The following is a 14,270-nucleotide window of genomic DNA, read 5'->3' as shown; positions in this document are numbered from 1 at the left end:
CCTGAGTTAACTATGTTGCCTTGATTTTTAATGGGGATTGAAATCAAGTGACCAACACATCCTTTAGTTACTCCTTCTCGAAGAGAAGGTTGATTAAAGGATGGAGATGGAGAAAGTGAGTGGAGAAAATGTAAAGAACATTTAAGATAAATTATGCATAAGACAAATAATTGACATACCATTTAACCTTCGAGATGTTACTTTCTGCCCTTTTTTATTATTTGACAAAAGGTTACATGTATACCTTCAGCTTCGTAAACCTTATACCGACTCAATCGACTCAAGGTCGATGCAGTCTATACCAACTGTCGTAAATATAGAGGACGAAACGGTGCTCTATGTAAGGATTTATGGGCTAGGCCCAAATTGAGAAAATCAAATAAATCTCAGGAAAATCTCAAAAGCCCATATAAGTGTATGGCTAGGGAATAGGTGGAACCAATAGCACCATATTGCTAGTTCTAGTGGAGTAGAGCTAGCTTAAATATGGAAGCCACACTCACTCACCAAGTCATAGATGAGAGGAGAGAGTGTGGAGAGCCAAACGCGCGTGCACTCGCTCGCCTCGCCTGGCCTGGTCAGTTATCGTCATATAATGTCCTTTTATGACAAAATACCTAATGACAAGGTCAGTTATCGTCATATAATGTCACATAATATGATGGAATTTTTTGAGTCGTCATAATTTCATAAGGCCATGAAGATTTTATGACGATAGTGTTTTTTTGTCACATAAGGGTACGAAGATTCGTCATATATTGTCAGGCGCCAGAAGCCGGTAGACGGTTTTACTTTTATGACGCTTAGATGTGCCTTTATTTGATGATTTGGCGGCGTCACTTTATGTTTTTTCCAAAAAAAGGATTGTACCCCTTTCTGTTGACCGCATTCACTTTCTCATCTCCCGCCCAAGATGACCAAAATTTCCCTCCTGCCTTATCCTCTCGGCTACTCACCTCCTCGTCCGCCCCCACCACCACGCGCCCGCCCCCAAAACCCCCACAAACCCTAGCCGCCGCCAGCAAGGAATGGTCGCCCTCCTGCAGCTCGCCGCAGCCCGATCCGCCCTCCCCGGCGCACCCTCGCCCCACATCGGAGGCTCCGCACACGCAAGTTCATGACCAACCGTCTTCTCTCCCGCAAGCAGTTCATGCTCGAGGTCATCCACCCCGGCCGCCCCAACGTCTCCAAGGTCGTGGGTCTCGTCCTCTCCTAGTTTCTCGGTTCCCTGTCCTCCGTGATGGCCATCGCGGTCTTGACGGTATTTCATTGTTCGTGCAGGCGGAGCTCAAAGAGAGGCTGGCGAAGATCTACGAGGTGAAGGACCCCGACTGCATCTTCGTCTTCAAGTTCCGAACCAACTTCGGAGGTGGCAAGTCCACCGGATTCGGTCTCATCTACGACAACCTTGAGGCCGCCAAGAAGTTCGAGCCCAAGTACCGCCTCATCAGGGTATGCCATTGTTGCCTTGCGACGTCAGAGTGTAGTTTAGTTTCGCTCTTGACTTCGCTGTTTACGGGTACACTGATGTAGTAACACGCGGTTGATTTGGTTATAGCATTCGTTGACTTCTAGCTGTGATTCTTTAGTGGATATACATGTGTCTTAAAGCTCTGATTCTTACATTCTAGACACCATTAAGTAATGTTTATTTTTTTGTATCAAACACACATCCTAACGGTGCTACAAGCCTAACTACCAAGGGAGCTTTTAGCTTTACTTGGTTGAGTGCTTGTCCATTTGCTCAATAATTATCCTTACATGTAGCTGTGTCTTAATAAAAATGATTCTAATCTGGGCTTTGTGCCAAATCATATATATGTCACCCAAGTTGATGCTATGTCAGACACATTATTTTTGGATAATAAGCTTGTTGTAACAGCAGATTCTCGATGATCTTTTTCATGTGGCAGAATTACTGCACATGTTGTAATTAAGCTCGTTAGTTTTTTACTGTCTTGAGCCTTCAGATGACGCCATTCACTATTTGCTGTTAGCCTCTGTTTGATACACCTGTCCGTAGGTGCTAATGTTTTGTTTTTCATCGACAGAACGACCTTGCTACCAAGGTAGAGAAGTCACGAAAGCAGATGAAGGAACGTAAGAACAGGGCAAAGAAAATCCGTGGTGTGAAGAAGGTGAGTACCAGTCAGGAATTGCTACTCGTATTCCCATTGTTCTGGTACATTTCAATTATGTTTGCTACACAATTTTTGCAGACAAAGGCTGGAGATGCCAAGAAGAAGTAAGGGAGGAAGTTACTTGCCTTGCCATTTCTCTCATCATAGGCTTTGGTTTGTTTAGGGTGGGGCTCCTTCCGTCAATGCTGAATGTTTAGTTAGAAGTAGAGGAGATTTTGCCAATTACCCATCATGTTGAGTTTCTCGTTGCACCTTCTGTTCAGTTTTGAGGCACTTTGTCAGACACAAGAATATATATACCTGGTCATCACGGCTTTTGTCCTGCTATCATCATTTTGATTTCAGTTTTGTGCACTCGGTACACTGAAGTTGGAATATTTGTAGGTTAGAAAGGAAATCCATGTAATATTTGTAGATTCGAAAGGCAATCCATTTCCATAAATGCTGAGATATATCTAAGCATGTAAGCAGCATACTATGTCAAATCCCAAGAATACCATCATCGACTTGTTAGTGTTCATATGCAAATATAAATACAAAAGGGCCTTTCATTGACTAATGTTATAGGAAATGGCATCATACTATGCAGTCAAATCTGCTTGTTAGTATGTTAGGTTTATTATTAGTTCTTTCACCCGTTCAGCATTGTTCAATTTTGGGTTATATACAGGGCTTGGGTTGAATGAAGAGGTTCGACGAAGCTAAAGCTGAACTTGAGGAAATTGTTCACTACCTACGAGATCCTAAGGTGAATTGTTTTAGTCAGGCACACTATTTGTCTGTGATGACTGGTGAGATAGAACAATGATTAACATTATGTCTAGTCCAATATGCCCATTATTTGACTATGTTGTATTGCTGTTGGCATGTACCAATATTTCATGGCAAATCTTATATCCCAAGTTTTTTATATGCTCAACAGGCCGCACTTGAAGAAATCTTATATCAGTTTGAGGAAAAACTCCAAGCTGAAAGAGAGGAAGCTGCTAGGAAGCAGGAAGAGTTGCAAGCACAACTACAAGCTCAACAGGCCGCACTTGAAGAAAACCAAAGTTTGTTGCGTCAGGCCCAAGAGGAAGTGAAGGGGATGCATACCAAGTTTGAAGAGACCAATGCACTGCTACGAGCTGTCCTGAAACTTTAGAAAGATTGAGGTAGGGATGCATACCAAGTCTGAGGATGATGCCTTTGCTTAAGGTTTTTCTACCTTGCTAGAACATATCTGTGGTTAGAACTTTGTCAGAACTACGTGCAATCTGTTTGAATGCTTCAAACCTTTGTGGTGGAACCTTTGTATGTTTGAACCTCTGTTGTGGAAGAACTAGTGTGCTGGAATTGTGTATGACTTGTGATGAGAATGTTGTGTATGATGGCTTTTCTGTGTATTATGATTCTGTGAGCTATCATGAAAGCTCAGTGTGTCGTCACTGTATGTGGGTGTCATAAGTGACGATCCCAACTTTAGGTGACGTGTTGACTGGAAAAAATGTGACAGATAACACCGCCATATATAGCAACAATATGTGACGGACGAACGCAGCCGTCACAAAAGGTGATGACATTATGTGACGGTACTCTGAACCGTCGTCACAAGGTACATAATGTGACGGTCGTTATATGACGACCCTTATGACGCAACATTTTCGTCATAAGATGCTTTTTATGACCAATTTTGTACTAAACATGACACTTTACTTTTGTCATACAAAACCATTTTTTTGTAGTGTCTGATCGTCAGTTCACTCATGTATCTTGCTGGTGCAACAAGGCCCGATATTTCTTTTGCTGTGAGCAAATTAAGTAGGTTCATGTCAAACCCCGGGACTGATCATTGGCATGCACTTGAGCGGGTTATGCGCTACCTGCAAGGTACAATGAGTTATGGAATTCACTATTCTGGTCAGCATGCAGTACTTGAAGGATATAGTGATTCGAAGTGGATATCTGATGCAAACGAGCTTTATGCCACCAGTGGTTATGTCCTTACTATTGGTGGAGGTGCGGTATCATGGAGGTCATGCAAGCAGACCATTTTGACGAGGTCAACCATGTAAGCCGAGCTAGCTGCACTTGACATAGCAACCGTTGAGACAGAATGGTTGCGTGAACTCTTGATGGACTTGCCGGTGGTTGAGAAACCAATATCAGCTATCCTTATGAACTATGACAATCAGACAGTGATTGCTAAAGTGACGAGTTCTAAGGATAATGGAAAGTCATCAAGACATATCAAAAGACGATTGAAGTCTATCAGAAAGTTGAGAAACTCCGGAGTTATAAGTGTGACTTATATTTCAACAGATAAAAATCTGGCAGATCCTTTTACGAAGGTTCTACCACGTAATGTGATAGAAATCGCATCGAGAGAGATGGGTATGAGACCCGAATAAAGTTGCCATGGTGGAAACCCAGTCTATGTGATCGGAGATCCCGTGAATTAGGTCCTGGAAAGAATAAGCCATTGGTGAACTGAGGAGAGTAACCTTTGACCCTCTCTAAGTAAAGATGCAATACTCTCAAATGTTGTAAGGCAGGTTGGCTTTGTGCCTCAATGTGTTCTGTTGGCTTGTATTAGCGAAGATGTTGTCCTGCAGAACATTCTTGAAAGAACACACCTATATGAGTTAGACTGTCTAACGTCGCAGTCTATGAGATTTGGGTGATCTCTAGTAAACTCATGAAGAGACCTTGGAGTACGACGTATATGCTCCACCCGAGAAGGGGACTACTGGTAGCCAAGTATTGGTCATGACTTCAAGTGAAACTCATTCACACAAAACTTGCAATTCAAGGCATAGTCCATTGTCCAAGTTGTGGGTTGGTGTAGCTTAGAGTTCTAGGCGGAAGTTCAACTTAACAGTCTCTGCTGAAAAACTAGTATATTAAACAGTAGTGAATAGTGGCGAAAACTGCAGATGGGCATTTGAGATCTGGTGGGGGATTGTTAGGATTTATGGGATAGGCCTAAATTGAGAAAATCAAATAAATCCCAGAAAAATCTCAAAAGCCCATATAAGTGTATGGCTAGGGAATAGGTGGAACCAATAACACCATATTGCTAGTTCTAGTGGAGTAGAGCTAGCTTAAATATGGAAGTCACACTCACTCACCAAGTCATGGATGAGAGGAGAGAGTGTGGAGAGCCACACGCGCGCGCGCTCGCTCGCCTGGCCTGGGAGAAGGCGCACGACATGCGGTGTTTGGTTAGGAGGAGTAGATTGAAGAAGTTTGAGAGGAATTATAAATCCTTTGTTAGTTAATATTAAATAGAAAGAGATTTGATTCTTAAATCAACTCCAATCCCATGCTACTGAACAAGAACAAGCCGGTATAGGGAACCAGCCTAACAAAGCTCGTATTCAAAATGTGGTGCGGTCGTGGTCGTGTGGACATGCTAGCTACCAGAGGAGACTAGCAAGAAGAGAACGGTCAGTCGCCCACGCACGTACGCACGCAGACGCCGACGAGGACGGACGGCGTGGAAATTGGAAGAGAAAGAGAGAGAGAGAGAGAGAGAAAGCGATCCGATCCGGTCGTCGTCTCGTCTCATCTCTCCGTCGCCGGGCCAGTGAGGAGGCGCCACGGCCCCCACTGACGCAGCTCCTGATGTCATGTCTCAAGCCTGTTACCCAGTCGTCGCGTCGCCGCCTTCTTCAATTCTTCTTCCCTTATTTTGTTTTTATTTTCTACTGTATTAATTTTGTTTTTATATATACGCGGTCAGAGACTTGTTGCTCCTTTCTTTTCTTTCTCTTGCACCACACCCTTCCTCCTCTCCTCTCCTCTCCCCTCTCCTAAACCGCTCGGCTGGCTCTACACCTGCAGCTAGGCAGCCGACGTCGGACTTGGGATCTTGCATGGACAAGGCCCACCTCGGAGGAGGCCTGTTAGCTCTCGACGCGTCGCCGCGGCCTCTCGGCTTCCTCAACCTGCTATCGCCGCCGACGTCGTCCCCGCCGTTTCACAGGACAAGAACGATGGAGGCCGACGACGTCCCCGCCGTTCCAGGCAACAAGGGCCGTAGGTCCATCGAGGTGGACTTCTTCTCCGACGACAAGGACAAGAAGAGCGCTGCCGCTGCAGCTAACGACAAGAAGGAAGACCTGACGACCATTAACGTACGTTACCTGTTTGTGTTAATTACTTGTTTCATTTCGTCATTAGATTTGTTTTTATTTTTTATTTTAAAAAAAGAGAGAACAAATTGTTCGATCCGATCGGTCCATCCCCGGCCGGCGGCCCCCCTTGTGATTCTCTGCTGAGACGACGTGCGTGCAGCTTCTTCCCGGCAGCAACGCCAACGACGACGACGACGACGAGGCGGCGACCCGGCTCCGGCTGCCGAACGACCAAGACAGGCAGAACAGGAACACCAACGAGGTACGTATATCTTATCTCTCTCCGAACGTCGGTCGGTCGGTCGACCATGGCGCACCTTGGATTGGAACCCTACCTTAACAGTTAACATGCACGCCCCCTGCAGCTTTCGGCCATGCAATCAGAGCTTGCGCGCATGAACGACGAGAACCAGCGGCTGCGCGGGATGCTCACCCAGGTCACCACCAGCTACCAGGCGCTCCAGATGCATCTCGTGGCGCTCATGCAGGCGCGGGCCGACGGCCAGCCGATGATGCCTCCTGCAGTGGCCCAGACACTGCCGGTGACCGACGCCGCTGCTGTCATGCCATCGCCGAGACAGTTCCTCGGCCTAGGACCAGCGGCGGCTGCCGAGGAGACGTCAAACTCGTCCACGGAGGTGGGCAGCCCGCGGCCGTCGTCGTCCGCAGGCAGGCGGCAGGACCAACAGCAACAGGCGGCGGAGCGCGGCGACAGCCCGGACCCGGCGGATCCGTCGACAACAGCAAGGCAGCTAGCGCAGCAGCAGGAGGCCAGCATGAGGAAGGCGCGCGTCTCGGTGCGCGCGCGATCCGAAGCTCCCATCGTAAGGAGGAGTTTTTGTTTTTCCTTTCTCTTTCTTTCTTTCTTTCTTTCTTTCTTTCTTTCTTTCTTTATTTTTTCCTTTCTTTCTTTCTTTCTTTCTTTCTTTCTCATATGGAAGATGATCGTGGGCAGATCGCCGACGGCTGCCAGTGGCGCAAGTACGGGCAGAAGATGGCCAAGGGCAACCCATGCCCGCGAGCCTACTACCGGTGCACCATGGCCAACGGCTGCCCCGTGCGGAAGCAGGTGAGAGAGAGACCCAGTCAACGCCACGCACCTTCCTTCCTTCGGCTTGCGTGTTTTGACCGGACCTCTCCGGCTGACTTTGACTGACCAGCTGTCACGGCATGCAGGTTCAGCGCTGCGCCGACGACCGCTCCATCCTCATCACTACCTACGAGGGCACCCACAACCACCCGCTCCCGCCCGCCGCCGTGGCCATGGCCTCCACCACCTCCGCCGCCGCCTCCATGCTGCTGTCCGGCTCCATGCCCAGCGGGGACAACTTCCTGGCGCGGGCCGTGCTGCCGTGCTCCTCCGGCATGGCCACCATCTCCGCCTCCGCGCCATTCCCCACCGTCACGCTCGACCTCACCAACGGCCCGCCCGGTGCTCCTCCTCCCGCGCGACCGCCGCCGCACCTGCAGGCGGCCGCGCTCTACAGCGCCACCCACCAGGCTTCGTCCAAGTTCTCCGGCCTGCACATGTCATCGTCATCGACATCGGATAATATTAACAATGTTGGCACTACTACCAGAGTCGTCGCGCCTGACGCGCCGCCGCACATGAACACCGTCACCGCTGCGGCGGCGGCGGCCATCGCCTCGGACCCCAACTTCACGGTGGCGCTGGCGGCGGCCATCACCTCCATCATAGGCGGCGGAGGCCATCCAGTTCCGATTCCAATTCATCATGGCGGGCAGGGGCAAGGACGACAGCAGCAGGGCCTGACCCCGACGAGTAACAGCAACGCCAACAACAACAATGCGGTGGTCACGAGCAGCAGCAACAACACTGCCACCAGCAACAGTGAGACCCAGTGATGTTCAAAATTAAGCTGTATTGTTGATTCATTGTTCCCTAACTTTTTTTTTACTTTATTTCGTTTCTGCTAGCTAGATACATTACACCTACTAGTATGTATGCTAAATAATACTCCGTGCGCCCCAGAATATAATTCTTTTTAGCTTTTTTTTCTCTGTCAATATTCGAATGAATGACAATAAATTTAAACATATATGTAAACTACATCATAGATTGATTAATGAATATGTATTCAGTCTAAAACAAATTATATCTATACTACCTATTAAGAGTGTAATAGTAGTCTGCCTCCTGCCGTTCTGCCGTTCTGCCATCCTGCAACCTCATCCGTCCATTCCATTGTTCTGCAATTTCAACCGTTCGATCGCCAGCCGCTCGATCCCCCACCGCCGCCAGTCGTCCGATCCCACCGCCCGATCCCCGCCCCCGAGGTTGGAGATGCGAGGTCGTGCCCCTGCCCGCCCCCGCGCAACCGCCGCCATCCATCTCCCTCTCTGCCCTGCGTCCGCGATGCTTGCCACGGCGCTCGCTTCCCCGGTCTACGCATGCCCCCGCCCCGCACATCACAGCCCCGTCCTCCCACCGGTCGTCCTCGCCGCGGAAATCTCGTCCGCCTGCGAGATCTCCTCGTCCCGGCGCCCTCCCACGCTCATCCTGCCCTCGCTCGCATATGGGTCCACCTCCTCACCGCGATCTCCCCTCCGCGCCGTCATGCCCCCGCACATCACACCGCGTCACCGCCCCATCCTCCCACCAGCCATCCCCGCCGCCGACATCTCGCCCACCCGCGAGATCTCCTCGTCCTGGCGTCCTCCCACGCCCAACCTCCCCTCGCTCGCATGTGGCGCCCGCCCGCGAGATCTCCTCGTCCTGGCGGCGGCGGCCCTGAGCGCGTCGATGACGCAGCCGCAGCAGCGGAGGATATCGGCCGCGAGCTCCTGGTGCGGAGACGCTGCAGCAGGGGACGCGGCCCGGAGCAGGTCCACCACTCTACGCCGCGGACTGCTGCCCCAGGGTCATCAGCTCCAGGACCACGGCGGCCAGGGTGTCCAGCGTCATGCCTGGCGCTCGAAGCTTGTTGCGGCGATGCGTCTGCTCGTCTGCCGATGCGCCGATGCGCCTGCTCGAAGGGTCGCTCGTTCGGTGGCGGTGTGGCCAGGTCAGGTCTGCCTCTGTGGCCTGCGGGCTGAACCGCCGAGTGCCGACGAGACGGGAGTAAGATACAGAGGCAGTGAGCTTGCCGCAATCTCCAATATTTCTAAGAGCATCACCAACAGACTGGCTAAACAGACTGTGCTTGGTAAAGAAATGGATTTCCTGTCCTATAAGTCTGACAGGTTTTTGTCCATGCGAATTCAGGGTTGTAGTAGTGGAAAACACATACCATTGCTAATTTTTGGTTAAACATGTGCATTTGCTGTGTAAAATCCACTCTGCACTGTCCAAATAGGTGATTAATGCAACTTTTAGGATAGCACATGTGTAGCTATTCAGTAGCAGGTGTAGTTGTCTACACGTAATTTTCGTAGTTGTATCCTATGTGCTAGGATAATAAATCCAATGTTATTTGTTATGAAGATACAATCCCTTTCATGACTAAGTACTTTTAGATTTGCTTCCCGCTTGTTGGATAGTTGGGTATATGCTGTTCAGTGGCAGGTGTAGGTTTATGTCCTTGATTGTAGATGGATTAAGTAGCTATCTGTTCAAAAAATAGTACATATAATCTTGTTCCTAACTGTCAAATGATAGACTGAAATCTGGGTTCTGAAACTTCTTGTGGCCAATAACTCTTATCTATAGGTGGCTATAATATAATTCATTACATGGGCTTGATTTGTCATATATTTTGAAATGAGATTACATTATTCATGCTGAGTTGAATGAGTTTTAGAAACACAAATACAGTTGTATTATCAGAGACACTTCAAACAGGACCCAAAAGCCGAGTGTGAGAGCGGAGCGTGCAATGTAGAAAAAATTCAAACATACACAAAAGCCGAGTCAACGTTTGGTTTACATAGTCTTTTGGTACCCATGCCATATAGAAAGCTATCTATTTTAAAAAGTGCTCTCTAAACTTTGGATTTAGCTAGAATTTTTATATAAGCTGTTGGAGTTGCTCTAAAGCCGCGAGGAAGGCGCAGGAAGTGGTCCACGGCGAGCCGAGCCGAGTGGAGCGCGAGCCGCTAGACGACAAGGTCCATCTTTTTGCTGGGTTTTTTGCTTAGCGCACTTTAGTCAAGATTGGGTGCAAACTAAAGCAGTTGTTCAATGGGAAGCAGCAAAATAATACTTCCAAAGGTCTTATGTCATATTGTGCCCCTATCTGCAATTGCAATCTTGAAGACATATTCTTCGTATGATTGCTGCTTAGTGTACAAAATTTAAGCTAATAGAAGGCCTCAAGCATGTGAGCTGCACCCGGGCCTCTACCAGTTCAGTGACCAAACTGGCTGTTACTGCTCTGTTTCAGGTGCTTTATCTATAACTTTTATTCAGTTCTTTTCTTGTTACTCACTTATTTCTCAACATCGCAGTTTATGTCACTGAAGAATTTGGTCACTGAATACAGATCTGGTATGTTTGGGTTCTAACCTGGATTGTTTCTTGCTTCTTAGTGGCCTTTTAATATGTAGGGCTTAGAATGTTATTCAGCATGCATTTAGTGTTCACATATGATTTTATAATACAAGTTTTTAGACCTATGATATGTAGTTGGCTGTGGTTGTCATGTAAACGAAAAGCTATGTAGTTCATTGTGTGTTGATTTGTAAAAAAAACTCTTAGTCGCTGTCCTACCTTGAATTTATCTGATGGATTTTCTACAAATTGTTTCATTAATGCAATAGGGGGTCATATGTAGCAACGATATGTATATATTGATACATTTTAGTATATATATTTTTTAAAATAATATGATGACATGGTCCAACAATGGAACCCTGATGTTGATGGAGCTTTGAGAACTTTGCAATGGTAGTACATGTTCTGCCATTTTTAGATTAGAAAAGCTAAGCAAAATAATATTTGATCTGAAAGAGAGAAATAAATCCTAGCAAAATTGACTATGGGAGAAGGGATATAGGAACAAAAATGGAATATGGGAGAGGGAACAAACTCATCGGCCTATGCACCTTGATTAGAATGTCTCCTAAAAGTTTTAGTTATTGAAAATATGACAAGACATTTATTGTAATATGTTTATTTTCTAAAATACTAATTTTGATGTATAGAATATTGACAGGATCTTCATGTCAGTTTCCCTTCCCAAGTAAGAATAGAACAATGCACTTGTTCTGCCCGTAAGGTGGTTGTGTGATAAGTCAATTTACTCCAGTGCTTGAAGCTTGCATATCTCACTAGGAATATCCCTAGATAATTTGTTCATCATAAGAATGAGGAACTCATGTTTTTGCAGGTTAGAGATATCTGGTGGCAATGGTCCAATCAAAGAATTGTTGGACAGATCAACAATCCTGAGACCCGATTGAGATGAAAGAAGTATTGATTCCATTGAATGGGTGCTCTGTAATGGAATATTTCTAGAAAATTTATTTCTAGAAAGATTTAACACAGTCAAAGTTGGTGACATGAAGAAAGTAGGCAACACAATTCCCTCGAGTGTGTTATGACTGAGATCAAGGGCAGATAACTTTTGGTAGGTACCTAACACCGAAGGGAGAGACCCTAACAATAAATTGTTCTGTAATTTCAGTGACATTAAGTTCTGAAACTAGGAGGCATCATTTGGGTAGCTTCCCATCAATTTGTTTGAGCTCAAGGCAATGACCTCAACAATGCCTGAGACACATCCTCCAGTATATTGCTTTTAGTCCAAAATAACTAACTATTGTTTAATAATATACTTTTGCAGGATTAACATTTCCCACTTTAGGAGTTCCTGCTTGCACATTATTTGAGTAATGTTTCCAATAGTCTTGCCCTCTTGCTTTTCTGATATTTTCATGTTTGTGCTATTACGAACACGAGCCAGTGACCTTTTCTGTGTTTGGAGAAGCACGAGGGCTTCAAAACACTGTAGTTTCTTATGGAAGACATTTAATTATATTTTTAGGTTGATGCTTGTGCCCATCCCTTCTTAGATTAGCTGGGGACCCCAAGGTTTGGTTGTTGAGTGGGCCACAAGGCATAGATCGTGGTGCACAGCAGGGAGTGTGGAGGCCTGGAGGGTGAAGGGGATAATTCAGGTGAGAACAAGGTCAGTTAGCCATCTCAATTCATTGCTTTGGTGTGCCTGTGATAGAATTTGAGGGGAAATATTCTTCTAACTTTGTCTTCTTAAGATTGTTCTATGCTGTATTTTTGTTTCATATCTTTCGATTGTCTTCTTAAGAAATCTGGTGGGAATTAAATATGGTGTTTTCACCCTCATATATTGTGATTTTCCCATTTTATGGTTATTTAACTATTTTAAAACTTCATATGCTCCTTGCAGTGATTGGATAATTTCCACAAACTGGCTAAAAGAAAGCGTCCGAGAAGGGCTCACCTCCCGCTCCATCTCCTCTGTTGCCTCCTCGCGCTCTGCAGCGGCGTCTCGATCCCCGAGGTCGTCGCCTTCTTCAACCACATTGCCCCTTCCATTGCTAATTAGCTCCCTGTTAGTGAAACTGAAGAGTTTTCTATCAGAATCCTATGTGCTTCTGAGCTCATTGGTTCAGTTATTGGGAAAAGTGGGGCTAATGTTAGGCGGGTAGAGCAGCAGACTGGTGCTCGCATTAAAGTTCAAGAGATTGACAAAGATGCTTCTGGAGAAAGGCTGATCATTGTTTCATCTAACGAGGTAACAATGCAGCTGGTTTCGAGTTGCCAACCACTTTCTTGCACCAATACTCACAATTTTATCTCCTTCTCATTCATCCAGATACCAACTGAACCAATATCCCCAACAATTGAGGCACTCATTTTGCTCCATGATAAAGTAAGTGCACCCTCTGAGAAACACCATTCAAGTACAACTGTACAAGGCTTGTTGTACCATCAAACAAAGTTGGTTGTATTCTTGGGGAAGGTGGGCAGGTGATTACTGAAATGAGAAGACGAACTGGGGCTGAAATTCGAGTTTACTCGAAGGCAGATAAACCAAAATACTTGTCTTTTTGGTGATGAACTTGTGCAGGTGACTTAATATTTGCTAACAGCATCAACATATTTCTATATGTTTTTATTATCTAGACCATTTATTTGTTAACTTTTGTTGTACCTGTATATTTGTTCCAAGCTTTCAGGTTGTAGGGCCTCCAGCTATTGCAAGAGGAGCCCTCACAGAGATTGCTTCAAGGCTTAGAACTAGGACTTTGAGAGATACAAGTACTGCCAATAATCCTCCACCTTTTGCCCCTTCCGATGATCCTCCTGGAATTCTGAACACAGTGTATATGAATATTCTGCTCGCCTCTCCTCTCCTAAAGGCCATTTTAAAGGACGCGACTGCAGTATAGTCATGCTTCACTTTAACCTTAACTATCTGAATTTATACTGCCTATAGCTGGCTGGGAAAAAAGGCATGGGTATTTATTTGTGAAGTTGTGACTATCTGACCATTCCAAGTAGTTGCTTACCTGAGAAAATCTTGGATGAGGACAACTGTGTTTTATGTACTAATAATAGCCAGCAAACTCTGTTATCGTTAAAGTCACTATTTGTTGTACTTTGCTATTGTTCTCCAACCGTTTATTTAAAAGCATTCTTTTTTAGCACCTGTATATACCATTGTTCTCCTGGCATAATATGTCTTGATGTCTAACAGTAAATCTGTTTATTTCTTTAACTAGGTTTGAATTTTCTATATGACTTCCTTTTTTGCAGGCACAAGTGGTCTTTGGAATGGTGGAAACACCAAAAACTGTATGTAAACTAATTTCTTGATCTTCTCTTAACATAAATATCTGGCCTGCTAATCAACAATATAATTTTTTTGTCACATGCCTTCTGTTCTACAGACACAGGCTTTGGACATGGTCCAACCCATAGCGGAGCGGCCTCCTGAATTCCCAAAGGTGGCAAGTTCAGAGTTGAACTCCCTGGTGCACCGGACACTGTCCGGTGGCACACCGGACAGTCCGGTGCGCCAGACCAGGCTGCCTTTGGGTTGTCTTTTGCTCTCTTTGTTTGAACCCT

General features: G+C 46.1%; 1 protein-coding gene, 1 long non-coding RNA gene and 1 pseudogene across 5 annotated transcripts; all 3 read left to right on the top strand.

Annotated features, from left to right (window-relative positions):
• The first annotated feature begins 997 nt into the window (after nt 1-997).
• LOC103649528 (ribosomal protein S24 pseudogene) lies at nt 998-2,463 on the top strand (annotated as a pseudogene). The gene is made up of 4 exons (NR_165485.1): nt 998-1,192; nt 1,282-1,452; nt 2,052-2,138; nt 2,220-2,463. The product of NR_165485.1 is annotated as a ribosomal protein S24 pseudogene (transcript).
• Nucleotides 2,464-5,486: 3,023 nt separating this feature from the next.
• On the top strand, nt 5,487-8,281 carry LOC103649526 (WRKY transcription factor 6). 2 transcript variants are annotated; one of them, XM_008675246.4, is made up of 5 exons: nt 5,487-6,259; nt 6,420-6,521; nt 6,625-7,083; nt 7,215-7,328; nt 7,436-8,281. In XM_008675246.4, the coding sequence occupies exons 1-5, from the start codon at nt 5,999-6,001 to the stop codon at nt 8,123-8,125; spliced, it is 1,626 nt and encodes a 541-aa protein (XP_008673468.1). In that variant the 5' UTR covers nt 5,487-5,998; the 3' UTR covers nt 8,126-8,281. The 2 variants fall into 2 exon arrangements, with proteins under 2 accessions (XP_008673468.1, XP_020406803.1); XM_020551214.3 differs by having other exon boundaries at nt 5,672-6,259; nt 7,201-7,328.
• A 4,304-nt stretch (nt 8,282-12,585) lies between these two features.
• Nucleotides 12,586-13,776, top strand: LOC111591121 (uncharacterized). 2 transcript variants are annotated; one of them, XR_004857037.1, is made up of 3 exons: nt 12,586-12,933; nt 13,015-13,269; nt 13,379-13,776. It is a non-coding gene; the product is annotated as an uncharacterized lncRNA (long non-coding RNA). The 2 variants fall into 2 exon arrangements; XR_002750254.2 differs by having other exon boundaries at nt 12,732-12,933; nt 13,015-13,071; nt 13,162-13,688.
• Nucleotides 13,777-14,270: the final 494 nt, after the last annotated feature.

This window comes from Zea mays, chromosome 3 (genome assembly GCF_902167145.1).
Source record: "Zea mays cultivar B73 chromosome 3, Zm-B73-REFERENCE-NAM-5.0, whole genome shotgun sequence".
Taxonomy (NCBI): Eukaryota; Viridiplantae; Streptophyta; class Magnoliopsida; order Poales; family Poaceae; genus Zea; species Zea mays.
Note: the sequence above shows the minus strand (reverse complement) of the source record. Positions and strands in the feature narration are given on the sequence as shown.

Bases quoted from the DNA above. Each gene is read 5' to 3' on its own strand.
- LOC103649526 (XM_008675246.4), top strand. From the start codon at position 5,999: ATGGACAAGGCCCACCTCGGAGGAGGCCTGTTAGCTCTCGACGCGTCG. The intron at 6,522-6,624 runs GTACGTATATCT...CGCCCCCTGCAG, and splicing joins AGAACAGGAACACCAACGAG to CTTTCGGCCATGCAATCAGA. The intron at 7,084-7,214 runs GTAAGGAGGAGT...GATCGTGGGCAG, and splicing joins CGCGATCCGAAGCTCCCATC to ATCGCCGACGGCTGCCAGTG.